Source organism: Electrona antarctica, assembly GCF_951216825.1.
Source record: "Electrona antarctica genome assembly, chromosome: 3".
NCBI lineage: Eukaryota > Metazoa > Chordata > Actinopteri > Myctophiformes > Myctophidae > Electrona > Electrona antarctica.
This window is the reverse complement of record NC_136808.1, coordinates 26,375,841-26,402,901: the sequence shown is the minus strand read 5'-3', so window position 1 is coordinate 26,402,901 and position 27,061 is coordinate 26,375,841. Positions and strand designations below refer to the sequence as shown.

Here is a 27,061-nt window from a genome sequence, read left to right as displayed (position 1 = left end):
AATGTCCATGCCCTACCATCTGATGTCATAAATTAGTAACTTCCAGCACCTGAGCTGAACTGATTTGGAGCTCTTTAAGAGCAGGTTGTTTGTCTGTGACCATTATAGCACTGATGAATGTCCCAGGACCGAAACCTTTGCTACTTTTAATTTCACCTTGAGCACAGAGCAATATGAGCATGTAAGAAAATCAAAGGAGTTCTCCTTTATTCCATCCTGGCGATGTCAAGAAGATAACCTGATAGATAGCCTGCATGTTGACTCACTACAAACATCGACTGGTGGTAATAGTTTGATTAATGAATACGGTCCCCCTACACACACACACACACACACACACACACGCACACACACGTGCACACAAAATAATTAATCTACTGCCAGTTGTCTACCACAAGTTAACTATGTGAACTCTATATTGAGTCCTGCATGATCTACCAGCACACAATGCCAGGTGTAGATCTGCTATTTTATACTAAAGCTCTTCCCACAATACGAATGCTGAGATTTAAGTTTTTTAAAGATTTTGACCAGACAGTGGCCTTGTGGTATAGAGTGTCCACCCTGAAACTGGGAGGTGGGGTTCAATCCCTGCTTGGCACTCAGCATCAAAGGGTTGGATTGGGGCGGTCAAATCAACTAATCAAATGATTCCCGAGCGCGGCACGGCTGCAGCTCACCGTTCCTTGGCTGATGCTCCAAGAGATGGGTCAAATGCGGAGAACAAATTTCACTGCGGTAACGTGTGTGACAAATCGTACGACTTTGATCTTTGAAGTGGTCGTTACAGGGTTTGTGACATGATTGGTCATGTAGATACTAGACAAATGCTGTAATGACCGGTGCCTGAAATGATTAGAAAGGGGAAGGTCTTGACTCTCGCACCATGCAACCGGACTGACATCTAGGACGTTTAGGCTTTAGGCTTTATATTTCTTTGTGGGAATAATTCCATCCTTTTTCACTATTGAGCAGCAAACCTGTGGGATGACGGTGTTGTAACTATGAACATGTCCCCCTACACTACGCACTGGGTTAGGTGGCTTCATCCTAGTCTAGTGCAATATCACTGACTGCACTTTTAAACCCCTTTGCAAAGTCACCCAATGACACATTTGGAAGACGATCTCAGCGAAACCCATTTCGACCTAAAGCCGATTCTAAAAAAAAAAAAAAAAAAGTCTTCTAAATCCTAACAGTTTTCAGAAAAACCTGTTACTATGTCAGTGGGTGCTCAACCTTTTTCATGTCAAGGGCCCCCAGAATTATCTGTATTTGGCAGCGGACCCCCATCTTAAAATATGTTGTTCCAGGGACCAACGTTCGCTATGAAAGAATTTGAAAGATTTGCACCATATTTTCAAGATTTTTCAGAAATAGCAGATCTACAAGCTCGTAGCGAGAGCTTGTAGATCTGCTATTTTTCAACAGATATAGTTTAAAACTAGAAAAAGTGCCCTTCTGGGCACAGGTCTCCACCAGGAGGATAGGACTGTGTGAGATGTTTGGCAAAATGTTTAGGAGTAATATAAACATGTTTGCCTTTGATGGCAATTGGATGATTTGAGGCATTTTGTTCCAAAAATGTGTTTTGCAAAAATCAACCTGTTGGTGGCGCTATAACATGCCAATGTGAAAAGGGTGGGATATATTCCTCAGCCCAGTAAAAAATGTGTGAAAGATTTCACGTAAATTGCATGCTGCGTTCATGATTTGAGGCTTTTGTTCAAAACGGGGCAATCTTGCAAACTGTGAAAGCCAAATTATAGCCAATTAGGATGGAATATGAAATATCGGACAGATCCGACTTGAGCACATGGCCATAGAGATACTGTGTAACGATTTGTGAGATTTTTGGACAGAATCTGGAGGAGTAATATCAAAAAATGTGTTTTACAAAAGTCAGCCTCCTGGTGGCGCTATAAAAGGCAGATGCGGAAAATGCAGGTCAAAGGTTTGTCCTTGGCCTCTAGGGAGTGTGCATGCAATGTTGCATGCAGATCGGTGCAGTTTTAGGTAAAAAAATTGAAAAGCTGCCTCATGGTGGCGCTATAACAGGCCGTTCTGGAAAATGTGGGGCAGAGGTTCATCGTTGGCATCCAGGGAGTGTGTGTGCAAAGTTTGGCATCGACCGGGTTAACGGTGCCGGAGATTAGCTGTTCACAGACGGACGGAAGGACGGAAGGACGGAAGGACGGACACACGGACGGAGTGCAAAACATACTCTCTCCCCATGCCTTCGGCCTGGTGGAGACTATAACGGTTAAAGTGGTTTAAAAGCTATACGGGGACATCAATCAATCAATCTTGATTTATATAGCACAATTCAAACTACAAGTGTAGTTCAAAGTGCTTCACAGAAAGAGAAGAAAAACAACAAAACACAATAATCAAAATACAAATACAACAATAAAGCATCAACTACACAGTATAGTAATGGTAAAAAAGGAGCAACTAAAACAGGAAAAAAGACAGAATGCAATGATTTAAGTAAAAGCAATGCTGAAGAGGTGTGTCTTAAGGTTTTGTTTAAAAATGTCCACAGATTCAGAGAACCGTAGATCCCTCGGCAAGCTGTTCCACAGCACAGGGGCATAGTACAGTAGCTAAAGGCATATTTTGTTGTGCTAGGGGTCTATGGAATCTCTCGGAGACCAGCACTAGAGGATCTATTCTAAGGGCCGATTCATACTCCTATTTTAGAGACGAATAAAAGTGGGTTCGGCTCTGTAGAGTCTACAATGTGACGTAATTTGAGGTTCGGGGGGGGCGGGTACCGTCCTAAAGTCGGCTCTTCGGTGCTGCTGAAAATTTCTGACGAGCCGAAATCATTTCGGCACTACAGCGCCGAAACAGGTGGTAAAATACAGTAGGAGTATGAATCGGCCCTAAGGGGTCTGCCGGGCACATACTGATAGGAAGCATTGCTGAGAAATAGGCAGGTGCATTGATGCATTGTAGGCATGTAACGATATATATATCGATATTATATCCCGACGATATGTATCGATTTATTAAAAATAAAAATCTATTTTTTTATTTTTTAGGGGGGCTAGTGTGTGATATGAAATGTGAGCTGTAATTATATTCCATCACATTCACGTGCTTTTGGAGAGAAATGAGAGACTCCATGGAGTCACTTTCAGTAGTAGAGGCCTGCAGAGGGGAGCTGTCTGTGACTGTGCCCAGGTGATGATCGTTATTGATGCTCATTAATACATCAAGGAAGACAATTATGTTTCTGGACTGTCAAATAGGTCTACATCTATCCTAAGATGCCATCAAACAAAACTTTTTTTACATGTTAACTCAAGCTAGGTTTAAACATGAAAGCATGTTTACAGTTGTTGCACATAAATTAAGTAATTTTACATGAAAAGTAATGCTACTTTTGCAATGTAGTAAGCTTGGGGGGGAAGATAAATCCTAAAAAAAAAAGATTTTTCGGTCAAATAATTGTGTTGAAAATATCGTGAAAAATCGTATCGTGAACCTCATATCGTGATACGTATCGTATCGTGAGTTGAGTGTATTGTTACATGCTTTTTGCATTCCCATTCAATGTTTTAAAAACAAGTCAAACAATTTTAAAATCTATTCTAGAATGTATAGGCAACCAACGCAGGGACTTTAAAATCGGTGTAATATGTGCTCTAAATGGGTTAACCTACAGTACTTCAGGTCTGCCACCACAAGTGTGGCTCAAACCTTCCTGACTAGTTCGCCAAAGTTGACTTCGACTGGTACCTCTCTGCAGATCAATTCAAAAGATTTAGAATTTTGCATTTATCCATTTATTATAAAAGTGTCTTGCTTTCTTTGGCCCCTGGTCGTGGAATGACCTTCAGTTCAGACTAAAATTGGCCTTGAAAGTTCCTTTGAGAAGTTTCAAAAGGATCATCTTAAATGTACAGTCCAACACCTGCACATGTTCGGATATGTACTACTAGCCTTGGCATAGGCCCATATAGGGGAGGGTCGTAAATAGCTAACCAAGTTCCTTCCTGTCCACTTCAGTGGACCCTCTCCTGCGCCCTAGCTGACCTAGGGCTGACCGGACAACGACCCTCTTTGCCCAAGCAAAGCATCCATCAGCGTAAAATAGACAGAAGTCTTGATAAAGCACCATCACTGGAAACATGGATGTTCCCCTCTCATTGTGTGGAATGCGCATCGCGTCACAGAATTGGCTCTGACCAAGTGCACAATTGAATAAACAACAAATGTGGATTAAAACTGTGTATGCTATGATATACTGTGACCTGATAATATTGTCATTGTTATGGTGTATACTGTACTACAAACAATAGTTTAACTGACGTTTTTTAAAGGTGATGGTTCTCCTGTAAAGTACATTTCTTGATTTCTGACTTTCTATTTGACCCCAACCTGTCATGTTTGATAACACACTAAACCTAAGTGTATGGAGAGTCTGAATCCACGGTCAGATGTATTAATATTCTGCATGATAGTGTAATTAACAAAGAGGTTAAATTGATCAGGTCCAAGGAGACAGCAGTTCAAAGTGGGTAACTTTCCTTAGTGGACGCACTCTGAGCCCCCCCCCACCACGCGTATGAACGGTACTTTTTGGCCAAAAAGGGATTTTGTTTCCACCGGAAACAAAATAGAGAATAGAGAATATTTTTCCTCCGGTGAAAAAAAATCCCTTTCTGGCCAAAAAGTACTGTTTATACGTGTGGTGGGGGGCTCAGAGTGCGTCCACTAAGGAAAGTAGGCTTTCTATTGACAAAACCCGTCTTTGTATTGGTGAGTAGGTCAAACGTTCGTGAGATTTCCACAAAAGAGGAGAGGCTGGTCTGATTTCCATTTGAGATATAAAACTGATAGTCCCATAGCCTTATACTGCAGGGCAGAATCGTAGAAGCAGTAGAAGGCTATGGACCAGAGCTACTGTATGTCATGGATGTATTATTTGACTGTTTCTGCCTCTTGGCCAGTTCCCACTTGCAAAAGAGACTCTGTCTCAACGTGTTTTTACTGGTTAAATAAAGGTTAAATAAAAATAAAATAATCTTCTTTACTTTCTTATCTGCCTCGCTCAGACAACCCAGCTGGACTTCTGCTAGATGGGATTGGAATGACTTGGATTCATTCATATTCCTGGTATTCTTCCATCCTGACTCAAAAGAATGACGAGTGAAGCGTGTCCCTGTCCCGCGCTGCCGCCAGGCTGGAAGAGGGAAGTAGTCATCCGGCAGAATGGAGCCAGTGCTGGACATCGTGATGTCTACTATTACAGGTATACTGCACACATGCCACAGTCCACACATACACACTGTTCAAAGCTCAAACCGTATGCCGAATTATTTGCTGTGAAGCAGAAATACGTCTTTCTCCATATTTTAAATGTTTTTCTCAACCGTTTCGGACGCGGGGCAGCTCGCCGGAACCAGGCCGGCACCCTGGGTGTGTTCTTGTGGGTCTGAAAGTCCGGGGACTCCCACACGGAGTTGCACCACTCAGTTCACACGGGTGTGATTTTTTTAAAATTTGAATTGGCATATGAGGTTTCCGCCCAATAGCAACATTAATGGATCCATTCAGACATAGGCATATCAACACTGGAGTGCTCCAGCGACAATAAATATTTGAGAGACAGAGTTCCAAAAGTGGAGTCAGCTTGAATAGGCAAGGCCGTTTTATATGTATAGCACATTTCAACAAGGCAATTCATGGTGCTATACTCACAACATAAAAAAAAAACATAATTACACAATAAAAAAAACGTTTGTTTCAGAAATCTGGTGCTGCTGGTGCATACAAAAACTGCTGCTTCCCCATGTTTAATTCATTTTGGTTTTGGGGATGGAAAGCAGACATTTCCCAGATGACCTGAGAAGTCTGCATGGTTCACTATATCGCACAATATCAGACATTCTTTTTGGCCCTAAAGTCAGACAAAGTCATTCAAAGCTTAGGATTTAAGAACTGGAGTGATGTGCTGCACTTTCTTGGTATTAACACCCCCATCGCCCAGGACGAAGTTCTTTGTCCTTTCTATTAGTCCGGCGCCCAAGACAAAGTTTGATCCAAAAGACGAAGTTTATTGATATGAAAACAGACCGCATCGCTCCACAGCCTAGGAGCGCCTGTTGTGCAATCCTCGATGTTGCGCAACAGTGAGACGTCATCGAAAATGTTCCTCCCCTGTTTAGCCGACGAAAATCTTAAAACGTTAATAACTTGCGATCTAAATCATCCCGTCTAATTATAAAAAAGATCCTGTGTTAGACGGCCCTCCGCAGTCCAGTCGCTAGTCACGATAGATTTATTCTTACCTCCCGTTGTTGTCGATCGCCTCTAGAGTGGTGTGGCTACATCTAGCTGCTAGGATTTCAAATCCAACGGTTGACTGCCATGGACGAGTACTCGTCATTTAAGGTAAGTTAGATTGTGCGCTTCGCTGACATATGAATGGCTCTAGGTTGTGAGAAAACCGGAAATTAACCGGAAGTGAAAACTCCGTCTCCATCGGCCTCAATGTAAATAGATTTACTAAAATGCTCAGATTATTTTCCCCAGATTGCGTTTTTTGGTAAAAGAAAATAAGCTTTATTCACGGCCCATAACTAACCGATGATCGTGGTTACAAAATGTATTTTTCGGGTGAAAGAAAATACGGTCGCGTCACTTTATACAACTTCGTCTTGTGACCCGTTGGCCTTCGAAATAAGGGTCTTCACTGAAAAGACTGTGGCAAATAACTCATTAATTTATACCTTGCATTAGGACTGGACTGGAGCAGAGTGGTGTAGACTTGGAGGATAGCCCTGGAATTTTAACCCATTCTGAACGGGAACCACTTTTGGTGTTTTAAGCATTATGTTATACTTTAGCTATTGAAAAATAGCAGATCTACAAGCTCGTAGCGCGGCACTCGGTGCCGCGCTATGAGCTATACTCAAATCTTTGCTTCTGGGAGGTCCCTGGAACTACATATTTTCAGATGGGGGTCGGCGGCCAATTACATATATTTTTGGGGGTCCTTGACATGAAAATGTCAGACATAGAAACATGGGTTTTTTCAGAAAACCGTCAGGATTTAGAAGGCATTTGTAGAATCGTCGTCAGGTCTAAATGGGTTAAATACATTGTTTTCAACGAGGCCGGCGCAAATATCAGCAATTTTAGGCATGTGTGCAACATGCACATAACCGTTTTAAAGTATTGTACAGTGACAACTAAAGTCTCTGTAATGTTTATGTTGTACTATTACTAAAAATGATCTAAAATAAAGGGATATAAGATCATTAAAGCTGGGCTGTTGCCTGAGTCCAGTGCATTCTGCCAACTTCCGGTCCGGGACTTTATTGTCACACTTCGCCAATTGAGGTCTATGTAGAAGAGCCGCTGGACTGGCCCCATGAAGTGAACGGAGTTGTCACAACTCTCTCATCTAAACGGCGCTGGACTGGATCAACAGCGTTCTGAATCAACTGCAGCCGTCTATTTTTTAGGGAGAGGCCTGTAAAAGGTTTTTTATTTAGTAACGAGGACCTCCTATAGAGGGTATGCGCATGCACAAAGTGAATGGCAAATCGAGTGGCAAAGTGAGTTTAACGTTGTTTAATACAATCAGATATAGGACCTTTCTGTTTGGATGTAGGGGCTGTCAACGGCCAAAAAGTATTGTTTTGCCACTCAGTAGGCGTTCCCGCATAACATCCGGGTATGATGATGATGATGTCACGTGCATACCCTCTATAGCGAAAGCCTTAAAGAGGTCAATATTGGCGCTATATAAGTTAGATATTATTTTTTTTAAAGATATTTTTTTTGCGGCTTACGCCTTTTATTGGTTTTTGAAGGGACAGACAGTAGGCTGACAGGAAACGGGAGAGAGATGGGGGAAGACATGCAGTAAAGGCCGTGTCGGGCTCGGGAGTCGAACCCGCGGCACACTGCGACTGGATTACCAGTCGGGTGCCCAGACGGTTACGCAACCGCCTGGGCAAGTTAGATATTATTAATATTATCTTTTTGCTTCTCAGTCTGAGTCCTAATCCTCTTGAAGCAAACGGACACTGAACAAAGAATTGAGCCACATTGTCTTTATTATTATTATTATTATTATCATGCAGGGTCGGAGTAAGACACAAGGATGCTCCTGCGCCAATTATCGTTCAGAGATTGCGTTCCACTGCGTGCACCTTTTTTGTTTAAATTGATTGTTTTTTATGTCCATGCAGTCCGTCGGAGAAGAAGTGCAGGAGCAAGGTTGAAATGTTGCCTTACCTGGGCGACGGCGTGGACCTGGCACACTTTAACTTCAGCTCAGGACACATGGGCAAGCGGCGGTCCAACGACCCGACGCAGCAGCAACGGAACCGAGCCGCCGCCATAGCGAAGGTCATCGCAAAGGTAGCTATAGCTAGCATGCTTGTTCTTCTTCTTGTCGTGTCCACAGCTGGCGTGCTAACATTAGCTAATGAGTTTCAGTTTAGACGCGTTCCAAAACCTTTTCCGGGTTGTGCAAGGGCGCGCTGTGACTGACAGCCTAAACTAAACCTAACCTCAGTAAAACTATGCCTAAACCTAAACCTAACCTATCTTCAGTAAAACTATGCCTGCCCGGGGGCGTGGTTATAAGCACAACCCAACATGGATTTTTTTAGAATGTCGCCAGTTAGACACCTCAGTTTAGGAAGAACAATTAACACTATTGTGTTCAGTTTGGCGGTGTGGCTCTGCTCATGTGTTTGTGATAATAATAATAATAAATACTGCACAAGCACGACACAGAACCTGAGATCACTAACCAACCACACCCGAAGCAGAGCATGAGATACAGAGTTATTGCATTAACATGGAACCCTTCAAGGGGGTAAATGGATATTCAGATTAGCATACACTCAACAGAAAAATATATTCCACAGAAACAAACATTTAAATATTGAGCATAAGGCATAAAGGCATATGGTTAATCCACAGAATCATACATTTAACTTAGATGGCAGAGGAGTAGAGGAGGAGGATGCAGGAACAGAGCTGTGACCCATTATGCTGAACACGAAGAAGGGAGAACAGTGTTCTGCTTAAAAAGACCGGTTCCCAAACACTGGGTCGGGACCCATTTGGGAGTAGCAGGCACATTTGTATGGGTCCTATTATTATTACATTTTGTTTTTAAAGCAAACCACGCCCACATAGGAGACCATTTGTAGGATTTGTGTACCATTTCGCCTCTAGTGGCTCCAACCGGGATCGACTATCTTCATATATTAAAAATCTTTGGTTTAAGGAAGATTTCAGGTGTTTACTTCCTCCGATTTTTGCACAAAGAAAGATATATATATATATATATATATATATATATATATTATTTTGTCTCACGTTGATCGTTGATCGGTACACACCGTATCCATATAGTCATGTGATCATCACAGATCTGTCCGATTGTTCATATTCCATCCTCATTCCATTCGAACCTTCATTGCTGGCCCACAATAACCTATATGACCTTTGCACGACTAGGTCCCGGGGAGACGCCAATGTTCTCTTTTAGCTCTCAAGCTGAAAAAGGCACGAGGAATTTGGAGGCCGGTCTATGAGGTCAGTAATCTTCTACTTCTAATTGATCCAAAATGCCACAGCTCGCCTGGTTTTCAACCAACCCCCTTCTCCGCTCCCCCCATTGCCAAGTAGTACAAAACTCTGATGCTGGCCTTCAAAGCAAACAAATGTATGGCTCCCCCATATCTTGCAAGTCTGATCGGACCCTACAAACCCTCCCGCACGTTCAGATCAGCCAACGCAGGGAAGCTGGAAGTACCTTCACTAAAAACGCCGGGACAACACTCCACACGTCCCAAACTCTTCTCCCTTCTGGCTCCAAAACTATGGAATGCACTTCCCATTGCAATCAGAACTGCAGCCTCACTCCCAATCTTCCGCCGTAGTCTGAAAACCCACCTCTTCAGACTCCATTTTAGCCCGTAGCCTCGACGACCTTACAGGCGTATGCAAAGGCTCAACTTATGTAACTTAGAGTTAGCATTTCATATAGACGTAGCACTCTATAGTGTATACGCATAGTTTCATTATATAGATATACTATACTATACTATTTTTATATATTTGTGGTATTACCATGTTTTTGTTCTTGCTTACTGTAAATCGCTCTGGATTAAGAGCGTCCACTAAATGCCTAAATTGTAAATTGTACTGCAGGGGTTACCAAACTTTTTCAGCTGTGACCCAAACCATAATTTTGGTCCCCAGTACCCAAACGTAGATTATTGTCATTATGAAATGTAATCAATATGATTGATTTCAAATCTTAAAATTACAGAATAAAGCACAACATTATAATGCATGCTCAAGTTTTCACTGTAAAAGCATATTCCTTAAACCTAAAGGACCACGTTTAAACATATCTTCATATAATTGGTCCTGATAATGTTCATGATAAAATAGCACAGTTTTTTCTACTCGGTCTGTGTCTCATGGGAGGGCCGTGGGCAGTTCAGAAACCTGTCCACTAGTGACATCATTGATGGGGAATGCGATAATCGTTCTCACAATAATGGTTTGGTTTAAAAACAAATCTGCCTAACGATGATGTCACTGGTGGACAGGTTTCCGACCAGTCAATGTCAAGGTCAAGGTAAACTTTATTGTCCACAAGGGAAATTTGTCTTGGGCTTTCACCCCAGCTACAGCCACACATAAAACATTAATGACAAACAAAAATACATTACAGAGGAAGACACAACATTACACAATTGCACACATGATGTGGATAATCTAACCTCACACAGTTACCGCTGTTTCAGAGCCTCGTTCAACATCTTAGTTGATGCTGGTACAAACGATTTTTTAAATCTGATGTACTTCCACTTTGGTTCTTTGTATCTTCTCCCAGAGGGCAGAAGTACAAACTCGCCATTTAAAACATGGGTAACATCATTGACGATTTTTTGAGCCTGTTTTAATGTAGCCTGCTCATAAATATACTGCAGAGAGGGGAGTTGTCTTACCCCTATGATCTTCCCTGCAGTCTGCACCAATCTGAACAATTTGGACCTCAGTTGCACTGAGAGATTACCGAACCAAACTGTGATGCCAAACCTGACCAGGCTTTCCAAGACTGCTCGATAGAACACTAACATAAATCTTTGGTCAACACCATGAACCCTGAGACGCCGAAGGAAGTGCAGTCTTTGCTGTAGTTTACTACAGAGACTGTCAACATGTGTATTCCAAGTTAGTGAGTTGTCAATACAGATCCCCAAGTATTTATATGAGGGAACCTGTGAGATGGTTGAGTCATGGATGACCACAGGCCTGTGATCACCAATACTCTTGGGGTCAAACACCATCTCCTGTGTCTTCTTAACGTTAAGAATAAGGTGGTTGTCATCACACCACTTTACAAAGTTCTGTACCTCTAAAAAGTAGTCAGCTACATCCCTATCCTTATCCAGAAGGGCCAAGATGGCAGTGTCATCCGATAATTTAATGATGTAATTGTTCGGGTTGCCACTTCTACACTCATTTGTATACAGAGTAAAAAGGACAGGTGAGCTCACGCAGCCCTGGGGTGCTCCAGTACTCAGGGTTCTGCGCTCTGACATAGTGCCATTCACACTGACCTTTTGTGTACGTTTAGTTAAGAATGAATGGTACCATCTAATAATAAGAGGATGGACATTAAGGTCCCTCAACCTTAATTAAGAGATGTGGCTGTATTGTATTGAATGCTGAGCTGAAGTCCGACAACGACAACCTACCTCAAACCCTAACCTAACCATAACCGCAACCACTGAGCAGCGCATGTTCGCCAACCTTAACGCATGTTCGTCAACCTTAACGCATGTTCGTCAACCTTAATTCGGTCGCCAACCTTAACGCATGTTCTCCAACCTTAACGCATATTCGCCAACCTTAATCCGGTCGCCAACCTTAATGCATGTTCGCCAACCTTAACGCATGCTCGCCAACCTTAATCCGGTCGCCAACCTTAACGTATGTTCGCCAACCTTAACGCATGTTCGCCAACCTTAATCCGTACGCCAACCTTAACGCATGTTCGCCAACCTTAATCCGGTCGCCAACCTTAATGCATGTTCGCCAACCTTAATCCGATCGCCAACCTTAACCCATGTTCGCCAACCTTAATCCGGTCGTTTTCCACATGTCGGACCAATGAGTGGTCGGAAAAGCGTACGCACCCCTTCTGAACTGCCCACAGCCCTCTTATGAGACAGACTGAGTAGTAAAAAATGGTGGTATTTTATCATGAACATTAGTGAGGACCAATTATATGAAGATAGGTTGAAAAGTGGTGAAGTGGTCCTTTTAAATGAAACGTACCATATACATAAATTGCGTTATCCTGGACCATGCTATAAGTTGTTTGAGGGATTTGCATGACAATTTGTGTATCTTACATTTACATTATTGTTTGTTGGAAGGTATACTATCAAATTGTTTAATCTGTGTATTTTGTTTGTTTTAGTGCCGCAAGAGCCGCAAGACTACTTCAACATCTGACACAGATGCAGCTCCTGCCAAAAAGAAACATATGGTGGATGTGGTCAGTGAGGACCACGAAAGCCATGTCACACAGGTAAGCACAAATTCAATATGTCACAGATTGAATTGATGGATTGATTACTTTATCAACAGTTTGAGTACAGTTATACAATAGAGGTACAGTTAACACCTTAGAAGCCCGGAACTATTTCATCCAGGGTGCCCATCATTTGTAGCGCACGGACCACTTTTACCGGCGCACCGGAAGCTGGTGTGCATGTCCATAGATATATATAAACTCTAGATGGCTCAAGGCAGAGTTTCTGACGTCGTTCACCCGGCAGCCATCTTACTTCGGGGCTACAGTACAGTATGTTCAATGGCAGCTCAAACAGAAACAGTCATAACTTGCTCAAATCTTGACGGATTTACAAACGGGTTGGTTTATTACAAACGTTGTCAACGTGGCTATGATTCAGGACGTGTCGTATATTACAGAGCCACATCGCGATGAAATATCCATATAATGTTATATAATGTCATATGTTGTTGTGCACAACAAACCTTCACTGACTGAGTTTCTGCACGTGAGATCTGAGTCTGATATTGGTTTAGACACATTCCAAGAAGGGCCTATAGTGATCAATTGAAAAGGTCTGCTATGAAATTGTAAAGGCTATTGAATTGGACCGTGGATACCATTGTGTTAATAATCTATAGAAGTGACCGTCTACTTAGTATGCGGTGGTCTGGACGAAGGAAACATACTGGGGTCCACATGCACGTGCACATGCACTATTTGGTCTAAGCTTGGTCTCAAATCTGCGGAGATCCAGAATCCAGGGAGAAACCACAGAATCCAGTCAGTCGAGAACAGAGTCAGTCCAGAGTAAGAGCAGGCAGAGAGGCAGTGAGATCATGCAAGGTTCCAGATGAGATCGGGGACTGCTATGATGGGACTACTCTAGGATGGCTCTGGAGTGGACTGATCATGAATTTGGTAACTAAGCTTTGTCCTTAATAAAATGATACAGAAATAAGGACATGCCTGGCCTCTCCAATCATTTATGCAACAGGGTAAAAAGTGCTTCCTGGACACTCAATATACGACAAATAATGGTGAGATAGTCAATATACTACAAATAATGGCGAGCTAGATCATGGCCTCATTGTTCGCGCTCGGGGGGGCAGTTGTCTCTGCTCCTCTGGGACGGATTGAGGAAAATAACTTTGTTTTGTCACGGACGACACGGAGTGTAACTGGGAGTGCTTGACCTTGTTGTTTAAGTGGTTGGAAGGCCATGCAATTTGTAGTGTATTGAGTGTTGATAATAGGTGGATATATATACCAGGCAGGTTATACAAAAAAGAGAGGGTCCAGGCAGTGTCCTTTATTTCTAATTTAGAGTTTATTACAGGAAATCAATAAGCATTCCGAAATCATGACTAAACAGGAAAATGTTCGCTGAGAAGCAAAGTATGGAGGAAAATGAGGTGCTTATATACGGGGTGTCTATTCACATGCACTAAATACATGTGTGTGTGTGTGTGTGTGTGTGTGTGTGTGTGTGTGTGTGTGTGTGTGTGTGTGTGTGTGTGTGTGTGTGTGTGTGTGTGTGACCAATACGTAACCAAGGACGTAACTAAGGACGGTCTCAAGATAATAGAATATATTATGATGGTAGTCACATCCATTGATAAACTTTAAACCATATGACCTATTTGACCCAGTGACGGATTAACCCCTCTCAAGGCCCTGGCGCTTCACCAAATCAAAAGGCCCTACAGATTCAGCCAACAACCCATTACTATGCAATGTTGCTCAGGCTGTCTAGAGTATAGTACAGTACAGGATATAGATTACATAATATTAAATGTATTCTGTGTATATGGGGTATCAATATACTACAGATCCCCCCTAGTCTTCTGCCATTCCTCCACCACGGACCTGGGAACAATTGACATGTTCCCAGTGGCCCAGCGTGGGTGGGGGTATGTGGGTGAGTGTCTTTCATGGGGCCATACCAACCCCTCCTTGTTTTCTGAGTGTCCCTTCTTATTTGGTCCTGTGCAGTTCTCCTTCATGGTGTATAACTTTGACAATAGTGTTCAGTACTAACCAGACTTGTTGTCCTTTGTATCGATAACCTACTATCCTTTGTTGAGGTTTGGGGTTGAGGACCCCTGAGTACACACCAAGTCCGTACATGTGAAGACACCTCTCTCACTTAATTCGCCGTCTCAATAGATCACCCTGATTGCACTGACGCTAAAAATGAGTGAAGTCGCCACAGATATAACAAGCACTCGGTGCCCTCTGCCTGGACATATATCCAGGCCCTTGGCGTTCAGGTGGTCTAACTCCAGGTAGAGGTATGTATGGCAAAGGTGTGGCTTGGCTGACACGTGGTGGCTGCAGCTGACTCTCTGACATAGCCCCCCATCTGTCCAGCCAATCGGACACGCATCAACATCCTCAACGTCTCCTGTTCTTCTTCTATCTGTGTATTGATTTTATCACGGTATCTTTTGACATAATGCGCGACATGGTCTATATACATTGCTTTATTCATGTTGGCAAGACCCACAACCTCCAGTAACTCCTGCTGTACTGCCACAGGCAGGCCGCATTCAACCTTGCCTCTGAAAACCACCTGCTCAAATTTATTTAGGTCTGGATCGTTTCCTGTGACTGATCTCCATCTTTGATACACTGTGATATTTCATAATAGTACATGATATTTACCAAATCATACCTCCCGTTGTTGTCGATCGCCTCAGGGGTGTTTTTGGCTACTTCAGCTACATCCGAGATAGCGCCTGGTGCGTCGCTAAATGTGCTCCATTGATGCAAATCGCTGGGCGCTCTGATTTAATGGTCCTAAATACCCCCGGGCGTTCGGGGTGTTAAACAATAATGTTAAAAGGAAAAAACACAAAAAGTCCTGAGGGCTTGTTTCCATTGTGGTCCTATCATTCAATTCATCAAGACATATATGCCAAAATGCAAACTCATTGTTTGCTCTTTACTAAAATCAGCGTAGAGTGCACGTTTGATTTTGTGTCCTGTTTGTGTCTGCTTACAGGCGAGGGAGGATGGAGGTTGGAAAGCCAATCATATTGTGTGTGTGTGTGAACCGTCCCGTCTCTTTGTGTGTGCATTTCCCTCCCAGGTCAGAGCGACCTGGACTTTTAGGGCTGCCTGTGGAGAGAGATAGTGTGTGCGTGTGTGTGCGATATGTTGCCCTGTTTGGAGAAAGAAGTTTGGGTACTATCTACTAAGTGTTTACTAGTTCAATGATTCTAAATTGTGTGAGAACGTGTAGTACTTGTTTGTAACATATATGATTAAAATATAATTTTCCCCCTACGATTACCTGTACACTCCATAAGGTAAGGTTAATATACTGTAACTACTTAGTGAATGTGATTATACTGATTTTTAATCTTTTTACTCTCCCAGATGGTGGGTCTGAGATTATGAATTCACAAAATGTGAAAAAATATAAACACACAACAAATAATGTGGAACAATATTCAGAAATGTGGTTTTGATTTAGTCCAGTGGTTTGTGAGATTACTTGTGGACAAACACACACACAGAACACACACCGAAAACAACCCTAGATGGCTCTGTGTTAGCCTGCATGCATTTTCATTTTGTTTCACTAGTTTCACACCAGAACATATTTTTGAGGGACGCCAGCCCCTCCTATATATATAGGTTTAATGTTTGTTTTTAGTTCAATGTTTGTTTCTAAAATGCCATTGACAATGACGGGAAAATGTACGTCATCTTGTAATAACACAAACATTAAATGCCATTAACAATAAAGAGAATTTAATGTTTGTTTTGTCACCGTTTGTTTTACATCGCCATTACATCACCTAATCATAGCAACATGAGTTAGACCCCCAGAAGCAAAGATTTGAGTTAAAAAATGTTCTCTCTGAAAGAATATATATTCAAAGATTTGCGCCACATTTTTAAGATTTTTCAAAAATAGCAGATCTACAAGCTCGTAGCGCGGCACTCGGTGCAGCGCTATGAGCTTGTAGATCTGCTATTTTTCAATAGCTAAAGTATAACAATGCTTAAAACACCAAAAGGGGTTCCCGTTCTGAATGGGTTACCATCGTAACATGCTGTGAATGACTCTTGTCTTTTTGTGTGTTGTATAGAAGAAGCTTGGAGAGGATGAGACCATGAGTCAGCACCTGGGGAAGAAGCTTGGAGAGGATGCTGCCGAAACGGTCCTCAGTGACCCGACCAGACCAGAAGACCTGGACGGTACACTAACTCTGGACATGCTCTTAAGATAACCCGTCTCTACTCTAGACATATATGACCAAATTTGACTGAGGGACTGCCATTGGATTTTTTGGAATTTTCGTTTTTGTTCACGTCATATGAAAGCAGGGAATCATAGCTTCAAATTGACATATTGGTTGGTCAGTTTGACCCACCAGTTTTGGAGATATGGCTTATAGAGTAATCTCTTGCAGAAAACAGCGAGTTGAGAAAACAGGCTTGAAAGGTTCACTTCTGTGGTCTCTAACATTACACCTAGCTACATGTCGATTTCAGCTCTGACACTTATTTCAGACATGCTCTAGTATGTGAAGTCTGCCTGTGATAATAACTCATTTTGAAAAAAAAAAAAAATATGTTTTTTCTCCTCTGGTGAAAAGACGGAATTTGCGCGATGGCAGGCTCTCAGTCAAATCTGGTCACATATAACCTGTCTCTACTCTGGATGTAGTCTCGTGTGGCCATACTGTTTACAACTTTCAAATGCTTCTGTCATACAGTCTGGAACACAGAAAAGCTCTGGCCTGAAAAAACCCTCCTTGGCCTAAAAACGGGCATAGCCATCATCACAAATGTGATGAGGTGGCTATGCCGAATTTAGGCTAAGGAGTGTTTTTCGTGCAAAACTAATGCTTGTAATGGATTCAGAGTCATGAAAACCCTAGCATGTCACATGCTACTTAAAGCATGATGAAATTTGGAAATATTTTTTCGCAATGTTTCCGGGAGAGCAGACCTCTCATTCTGTGTACCTTAATTCTTGTATTGCTGGCTAGCAGTTAGCATTTATGAAGTTCCCAATGCCACCATACGCGTTCACTTTAAGAGTCAGAGTTTGCCCTCCCCACACACACTCACTACACACACTTTAGTATCATTGGCACAAGCACATGCACACTGTTTACCTTTCGTCAGAAGCTTTTACATGGCGGGAGCGGCGCGCTACAAAGGCACAAATTAAATCCGAAATGTGGATGGCAGAAGATCCACCAAGGACAGCTATCCTGGATTCCGACTTCCGAACCTGACCGTCATCAGCGCAATGAGCACATCTGCACCAAATCTGTCTTAATTGAGCACGGTGCACAGTGCGCACACACAGAATTATAGCAGATCTACAAGCTCACAACGCGTCTCCCGTGGCGGGGCGGGATGGGCGGGTTATGAAATAAAGCCGGCCTGTGCATCACTAGGACCTGGCTTATAAGGTCCGCTAGCATCCTCTAGTGGCGGGTCCGTATCCGCAAAAATAATTAATGACCAAGTGAATAGATAAAACACAAATAAAAAGTATGTCATGACATCACAGGTTAATCTCTATTCCTTGAGCTTTTGGGCCCGTGGCTTCCCGGCTACATATAGTTTTGTTTTAAAAGTACTGCAATTATATAGCGCCTTTCTTCACTGTGCCTTACAATGTATTTCACATTCAAATGGGTGAATTCACACACACGCTCTCACACTGATGGCAAAGGAGGAAAACATGCAAGGCACTGTCTTGTCCTAATGTTATCTCTGTTTCCCGTAGGAAGTAAAGGCATGAAGGGCACTCGGGTGGCCAGTGTGTCCAGAAAAACTCAGAGAACAAACAGTATCAAGATGCCAGTGAATGCCTTCATGTTGTGGGCCGCCAACGAGAGGAGGAAGAAAGAGAACTCCTACTCTATGTTCGCAAAGGTCCTGGGTGAGAGAGCCAACTTCCATTTAGAGAACTCTTTTAGACCTGAGGCCCATTCTAAAACAAATGGCTTCTAAACCGTTTTCTGAAAAACCTATGTTTCTATGTCATTGGTGCTCAACCTTTTTCATGTCAAGGACCCCCAGAATTATCTGTATTTGGCCATGGACCCCCATCTCAAAATATGTTGTTCCAGGGACCCCATTGAAGCAAAGATTTGAGTTAAAAACTTTTTGCTCTGAAAGAATATACAGGTATATTCAAATATTTGCGCCACATTTTCACGTCGGTGCGCCTGATGGAGGGGAAAGGAACTGGTCTGAATAACGTGTTCCTTCCATGTGCTACATCTGGCCAGGGAAACTCTTCCCTGTCAGGTGAAAAGAAGCAGCTTGGATTCCTCATGCATAGAAGGAAGCATGAGGTCAGTCCGCTGCCCCCCCCCCCCCCTGGGGGCAGCAGACTGAAAAGAAGCGTTAATATTCCTAACGAGTTGTGGTTTTACATCAAGATTCCGTTTTATATCATTAAAAAATACCCTAAGACGTCCCCAGACGTTCTGGAACCCCTACGGGTGTAATTATAAAGACCTGTGGAGACGTATTGAGCACTAAAGCTGTTTTTAATTGAGGAATTTTTCACCAAGAAATCTATTGGGGATCCCTGGTCAATTAATTGTTTGTGTGGTTAAATGGAGGGAAAATTTGCGACCAGCAATCTGAGAGATTCTTGTTACAGTCATCAATACACCTAAAGAAACACATGAATAAACCACCCCAACACAGCCCAATTAAACCAACCCAAAGTCAAAGTTCTCCATTCTCCTCACCATGCTCTCTCGCTGGAATTAAGCCACCAGGCCGCATGACCAACCGGGAGAAGCTCAACTAAAGACAAACTGGAACCAAACTAAACCAAGAATTAATACAATTCCCTGTCTTTTCTTTTATAAACCAAGAATACAATTCCCTGTCTTTTCTTTTATAAACCAAGAATACAATTCCCTGTCTTTTCTTTTATAAACCAAGAATACAATTTTCTTGTCTTTTCCTACCAGGGTCTCTCTGGAGATCCATGACGGCCCAGGAGAAGCAGCCCTGGTTCGAGGAGCAGGTGAGAGTCAGGAATGCCTTCATGGAGAAGTATCCTGACTACAAGCCCACGAGGAACAAGGGATCCGCGACCGCGGCCAAGAAGCTGAGCCTGGGCAAGCCCAAGCAGAAGAAGCACTCACAGCGGCAGGAGGTGGGACAGTCCGTCGGTGTGGGGTAAGTGAGCAACGGCACAGGGTTTCAAACAAGGTTTTTGTTGACTAAAACTAAAATGTTCGTCGACTACCTTTTTCCACTCACGAAAACTAAATGGGAACTAAATAAACACTAAGCTATGATGACTAAAACTAACACTAAATATACTGACAATTTCGTATACTACACCTTTACACCTTCGTTGTGGGCTTGTAGATCAGCTATTTTCAGCAAGTGTAAAATCAGTCGTTACGACGGCATCAAGGCCCGCCAAAATACATTTTGTTCGACTAAATCAACTGTAGATTTAGTCGACCAAAATCTTATATTTAGTGACTAAAACTAGACTAACACTAAAACATTCCAGGTGACTAAAAAAGACCATGACTAAAACTAAAATCAAAATTTGCTGCCAAAAACAAAACTGGTTTCAAAGCTAGACGATAGCTATGTGTACACAACCACGCAGCGTAGACGGTCGATTCCCAAATATTGGGCCAGGACCCATTTTGTGTGGGTCGTGGACACATTTCTATGGGTCACAGGTAAATGTCCATTTACTTTTCGTTTCCTACATCTTAATTTGTAATTATTATCTAAAGATATTTTCTATAAACTAAAAATGTGGCACACCTAAAGTATGCGTCTTGCCTGGGCTTATTTGAACACACACAATGCGAATCCCGCTGGGGACGCTGTGGGCACTGGGGGCGTGCTCCCTCCTCCTCATCAGTGCTCATACCCGAGGTGGGGTTGGCGAAAGGGCCCTTCTGTGTGTGCATGTTCTCCCCGTGTCCCCTAGGGTAGGATAGGTACCCTCACAAAAACATGCAGTAATCCTGGTCTCTAAACTACCTCCCCCTGGCCAGCCAGGGCGCCTGATGGAGGGGAAAGGAAGTAAGGAACTGGTTGGAATAACGTGTTCCTTCCACGCTCCAGGGAAACTCCCCCCTGTCAGGTGTAAAGGAGCAACTTGGACACTCAGGCATGAAGGAAGCATGAGTTCAAGTCTGTTGCTCTCCCCATGTCCCCCATATATGGGGACTAGGTTGGCGGAGGGTGTGTAGAGCCCAGGATCACATTACATAATTGACACAGGGGTGAAAAATGGGTTACAAAATCTTGGGATAAAATTAAAAAAATAAAAATAATCACACACATACCGTTTTCAATTGCCTACCTCCATGATAAACTCTTGTGCTGTCTATGAAAAACCTTGGAATGTTTAGAAAGATACTGGTATCGTTGCCGTTATCTAATCCTGAAGCTCATAAAATAGAGAATATAACGGTCTTGGATTTTAGCGAGACCACATTCTACAAATGTCTCAATCATCAGTTTTCTTAAAATCAGTGGTTCTCAAACGTTTTCATGTCAAAGACCCACAGAATTATCTTTATTTGGCCGCGGACCCCCATCTTGAGCTTATAGATTGTTTTTTTTAACAGCAAAAGTTTAAAATAATAATGTTTAAAGTGGTTAAAAGCTATTAGGTGACACAGGTGCGTCCTCGGGTCTAAAAGGGTTAAAATGCACAGTATACTGACCCTTTGCCCTATAGGTGCTTTTCCAGTCCGATAAATAAGAGGAAGTTGGCTAACCGTCTGATTTATAACATACAGCTATTTCTCTTCTCAGACGTGGTCCTCCTTCAAGCTACCACAAAGCTAGAAAGAAGTCTAAGGAAGTACGTGTGGACAGCAACCGCCCCCAAGTTGGAAACACCTCACAGCACGACGCCGGGCAGCTGTCGGCCGGGCATCCAAATAATCCTCCGCAAATGATGCAGGAGAGAGCAGTCACCAATCAAGTGTCCGTCAGCCGAATTGGGGGAAATGATAGCAGGACGCCCGAAGATTCATCTTCTAAGGTCACGGCATTGTCCTCGGTTCGAACGATGAATTGGACATTCGACGAACTCAGGACGTGGATCGAACATCAAAGCAAAGCCTTGATGCAATCTGAAGCTCTCCCAGCCACTGACATCGTAGCCGCGTTGGTAAGGCTCTACTGGGGAGGCAGCATTGCAGCGTTGAAGGATGAGGTTAGGCGATACATGGGCCATCCTTTCATGAACGAGGTTACTGAATTCTGCAGCAAACACGTGACGTCCGACACCGTCGTTCTCTCACACGTCCTCAGTTCCTGGAGCACAATGAAAGACGCCTACCAGGTCCTCGACCATGACTATGTCCACACCGAGGTGGCGTACACCTCGTCGTGGCTGAATAGCAATGAACAGTTGGATGTGATTGACAAAGAATTTGGCTTCCCTCCGTCTTTGAGTGAAACCGCTGAGAAGGAAGACGTTTTTATTCAAAACTGCTGTTCTGTAGAAACGACGGACTCCAGTGACCCATTTTCCTCGTTAAAGATACACGTGTTGCCTCCAGATAAGGCCATGGCTGTCTTCAATCAGGTGTGCAGTTATCAAGCAAAACGTGAAACGTCTGCTGTTAAGTCAGAAAAGCTGTCCAATGGCTCTGTGGTGAATGAATTATGTGAAGTGACCATTAATAGCAAGACCGATAGCGATACACCTGAGGACAAGATACAGTCTGTCTTGGAAGAGTATTGCGTGGAGACAATGGTTGAGCGGAGCACTGACAGAGAAATAATTTACCTTAAAAATTCCAAAGAGACTCATCCCATCGTTTCCAATGGAGAGCCAAATAGCATTTCCCTGCCAAATACCTCAGCAGTTGGCCACTCGTATAGGTCGAGCATTACTGAAAAAGAAACAGAAAAACTCTTCTCTAATAATGAAACTGACACGCCTGTCTCGACGTCACACGTTGAAGACAGTCGTGGACGAGCTGAGCGGAATCCCACAGACCGAGGAGACATGTCACTGGGAATGGAAGAGGGACAAACGCCCACAGGCTTCCATCTGAGGAATGAGTGTTCTAATAACAAACTGTCACCAGACGATACACCTGATGAATCCGGCTTTGCATTTGTTGACACAACTGCAAAACTGGCCCTGTTTGGCTCTGATAGTGGACAACGGGTGGTAAATGGAAAGGGTATAACTCGAGCAAATTGCAGTCAAGTGTTCTTCCCTCCACAAATCATCAAGGTGATTGATACTCCTGTGGTCATGTTTACAGATCCCCCTCAGTCTACTAGCCCTGCATTTGATAGTTTACCCAAACAGGGTATGCCAAGGAAGAGCGCCCACCCCAAATTTGTAAAACCGGGCTCATGGTGGGGCTATAACAGGTCGCGTCACGTCTTCCCCTATAACCCTTGAACTGTAGGTATCGCGATCAAAACTTCAGTAACTACTTATGAGACGTAAGTCGGGGAACAATGTGTGTCTCCAAGTTCGGGAAAGATGCAAGTTGGGAGTTTGATGCATTCATTACCCATTGTATCTGTTAGAGTACCCAGTGCAGTACCCGCGGTTAGACATTACAATCAATGGGTTATTGTAAATGGGCACTGGCCTATAGTAGTCGTGATGGATGCAAGTCTGGAACAATGCAATCTGGCATTGCATGCCCCACCCGTTGTTGTCAGAGTACCAGTTGTGCCTGTTGACAGAGTACCCAGTACCCACACTAACAATTACAGGGATCCCTAATTTCTTCATGAACTGCCACTGTTGTGTTGATGACATACATGGGAAGTCTGGTGCGGCCGCTGGCCTAGCGGTCCAGGCACATGCCACATATAGGTGTTGGCCTGAGTCAAAAAGCCAAAAACAAATCTTTAAATGATAGTAATAATAATAATAATACATGGGAATACTTTGTAACCTCTCAAATATTAATTAGATGGAAAGATGTTTTTCCTTGAATAGGAATTGCACACATGGGAATAGAAGATGCAAGCTGCATTCCAGCTTCCGAGCTTTGTGACACACGGCATCAATTTATATGCTGTGCACAGCACGCTACAATAGAACTATATTGTGCACAGCACGCTACAATAGAACTCTATTGTGCACGGCACGCTACAATATTGATGATGCAGCAACGCAAACTAAAAAGCTCGGCCAATCCAGGAAGTCAATGGATTGGGTTGGGCCAATCAGGGAAGCTGGAATTCAGCTCGCAGCTTCTATTCCCATGGGTGCACGTTTCTTTCGATTGAATTAAACTCAGCAACAAAAGTTCGGAAACGTAACTTTGGTCCATTATTTCTCCACTTTAATAATACCAATTTGTATTGAGTTTTATATCATTTTAATCATTGATTAGTCACCTTTGCAACAAGGTGTAGCTTAATCGAAGGCGTTCGTGGAATGACCAACACAGCTAAACTTGTGGGTAGCGCCATAGGGGGGGGGGGCGCACCCAGGGTGCCAGCCCGATTCCGGCGAGCCGCCCTGCGTCGTAAACGGTAGAGAAATGAGAGTTACCATGTGGGGGTCCCCGGAACATCCAGACCCCAGGATAGCGCCCAGGGGGCCAGGCCGGTTCCGGCGTGCTGCGAGTTACCGCGTGGGAGTCCCTCTACTGTACCCTCTACTGTACTGTACTGTCACGGTACTGTACTGGCACACCCGAAATCATCATATATACAGTTAATATGTGCGTGTGCGTTTGTGTGTGTGTTTGGTTGCGCACAGGTGGTGAAAAACAACCATGCTGTATTCGTGTTCAGACCCACCCAGCCACCCAGCCACCCACACTCAAAAACAGATGCCTCATTGGCCACTGCAGTTCATTGGAGCGATGTGTCTCCATTGAAGGCAGGAAGTCAAGCAGAAGTGCTGAAGGCATTTTGCTGAACGTGGACGCTTGACAAGCTTCCGCTCATGCTTCCGCTGTGCTTCGCAAGGAATCTCGTTAATATTGTGCCTTCAATTTTGACACGTGCCCCAGAGCCAGGAAGAGGAGTCGCCGTCTACCTTGTTATGTCTATGGGTACTTTGGGCAGCGCCTCCAAAGATGTTTGCCAAAATGGCAAGTGGTTGGTATTCACCCTCGCTTTGAGTTGCTTAGTGGATTGGATGATTGCACTGTCCCACAGTAATAAGGAAAAAACACATAGTGGCCATTTTTACACTTTATTCATTTTACACTCCGTGCCATGGTGTGAATATCCAAATGCAGCTGCAACAGCTTGGCACCTCATGCACTAACATATAGCCACATTTTGCTGTGGGATGGCATCCCATTCCTCAACCAGATTTAGTCAGCCAACGTGGTTCTGTTTGTCACTCTAGCACGTAATCCCAACCTGATCCCACAAGTGTTCAATGGGGTTGAGGTCTGGACTTGCGGAAGGCCATTCCATCCTCTCCACTCCCACATTCTGGAGGTACTCTGTGATGATGATCCTGGCTCTGTGGGGGGCGAGCGTTGTCATCCTGGAGGATGGCGTTAGGTCCCGGATTCTGAAGATATGGGATCATCACCACTGGCTTAATTCAGAATCTCATCCCAATATCTCACTGCATTGAGATTGCCATCAATGATGACATGTTCTGTCTTGCCTGTGAGAGAGACATACTGCCCCATACCATACCAAGCTGTTGTGGCTGTGTATTGGTTATTGTACTTATTGCACTCTGGACATGTCACTTTTCCTTTTGTATTGCACTTGTTGCACGGTTGACGCCAATACTTTATTTGTTATGGGGCGGGATAATGTTGACGACTGTAACCTGGTGTTTTGTTCTGCCCGAGATTCGTACCCGGGTCTCTCGCGTGGAAAGCCAACATCTTAACCACTAAGCCAAAAGGGAATTAATGCCCTATGACTCTGGGGAGATATTAGACCATCAGGCTGGAGGTTGTTAGCTACTCTGCTACACAAGGTGGTTGTATAGGTCAGGGGTTCTCAACGTTTTTGGCTGGGGACCCCCGAAAATGCTTTGGCCTGGTCTCGCTAATTAGATCGCAGACCATTAGAAAATATATGCCAAGAACCCCCATAAGAGAGTTTACGGCTCTAGCAGTGATTCTCAACCCAATACATTTCAAGGACCCCCAGTTTGACATGCATTAGGCAATGGACCCCCATTTAATGGCATTTATATCTCCGAAACCCCAATTTATATTTTAGAATCAATGTTAATTTAACTAGCGGGTCCATGTGGTTCCATTTGTACACTCTGAGTTACAGACCGACAAGGGTCCATTTGGTTCCTAACTATAATTTAGCTGGGGACCCCCTGGAACTCCCTCAAGGACAACGTGGTTCACTTTGGGGACCACTAGTATAGGTGTACTGTTCCTTATTGATGGTACTACTATTGTATTGCTGCCTACGACAGTATTTTCCATACTCTGTATCTGTGACTTTGTACCACCTAACTGCAGTGTTGCCTCTGGGTGACTGAAATAACCCCCACAGGATAATAAAGATATAGATCTGTTCTGGGTTACATTTAGTTGTTTTATTTTAACAGGGAGTAATAGATAGTTAATTCATGAGAAGTTCAATTTGTATAGATCATTCTCTAAGAACTGCTGAAAACAGTAGCCTACTTTCCAGAGGGAGAGAGAATTATGTCAAACTTTACATTGTTATCATTAGTGGCCAAACCGTTGATGATAACTGTCTCTAAAGGAGCATTAGACAAATGCTAAGTTTGCAAAATGTAAATATGTAATGGCCACACCAGAAAAACATGTTTAGATTAGGTTATCGTGGTGGGATCCATGTTTGCTAATGAGATCATGTTGCTTTTCTGACCATCCAGTATGGAAAAATGATGTCCCTTAAACTGTCATTAGACCAGAAACCAGTACTGTATGCCATTTTCATAGGGGAAGAAAGGCCACTAGCTGAGAGCCAGACAGACGTAGCGGTACGTCTACCGTCTGCATCAGTGTTGATTTCATCGATTAATACTATGACAAAACATGTTCGTCGACGAACTGACGAAAACTGAATGGAAAATAAATAAAAAGTAAGCTACTGTATGATGACTAAAATGAAGACTAAATATATTGACAATTCTGTCAACAAATAAAAACTAGACTAAGATGTTGGACAAGACATCCAGTATAAGTCATTTTACACTGGTTGCATGCTGAAAATAGCTGATCTACAAGCTCACAACGTGTCGCTAACACTAAAACATTCCAGGTGACTAAAATGTGACTATAGATGAAATGAAAATTATTCAAGAGACTATGACGATAAAACTAAAATCTAAATGTACTGCCAAAAACAACACTGGTCTGCATGCTGTAAATATCAAGCTCACAACGCGCCGTGAGCTTGTAGGTCCTCGGGCACAACACAATGAATACAGTACATAGACAAAACAATACACTTTCAACATCAACAAAACATAGAGGCTCTCCAAACCACTCAAAACACTACATCAAGACCAGAAGCAAGAGGAACTGCACTGAAACA

The 27,061-nt window shown here is 43.2% G+C and overlaps 1 protein-coding gene across 1 annotated transcript in view; it reads left to right on the top strand.

Moving 5' to 3' along the window:
* Nucleotides 1-26,030, top strand: part of LOC306920927 (uncharacterized protein) — a 28,508-nt gene extending 2,478 nt beyond the window's left edge. The window contains exons 2-9 of the mRNA XM_079497917.1: nucleotides 5,067-5,263; nucleotides 8,214-8,385; nucleotides 9,499-9,576; nucleotides 12,485-12,595; nucleotides 16,684-16,792; nucleotides 18,342-18,497; nucleotides 19,549-19,759; nucleotides 21,377-26,030. Coding sequence (XP_079354043.1) covers nucleotides 5,154-5,263; nucleotides 8,214-8,385; nucleotides 9,499-9,576; nucleotides 12,485-12,595; nucleotides 16,684-16,792; nucleotides 18,342-18,497; nucleotides 19,549-19,759; nucleotides 21,377-22,991 — 2,562 coding nt within the window. The 5' untranslated portion in view covers nucleotides 5,067-5,153 and the 3' untranslated portion in view covers nucleotides 22,992-26,030. The remainder of the gene's footprint in view (nucleotides 1-5,066; nucleotides 5,264-8,213; nucleotides 8,386-9,498; nucleotides 9,577-12,484; nucleotides 12,596-16,683; nucleotides 16,793-18,341; nucleotides 18,498-19,548; nucleotides 19,760-21,376) is intronic.
* The last annotated feature ends 1,031 nt before the right edge of the window (nucleotides 26,031-27,061 follow it).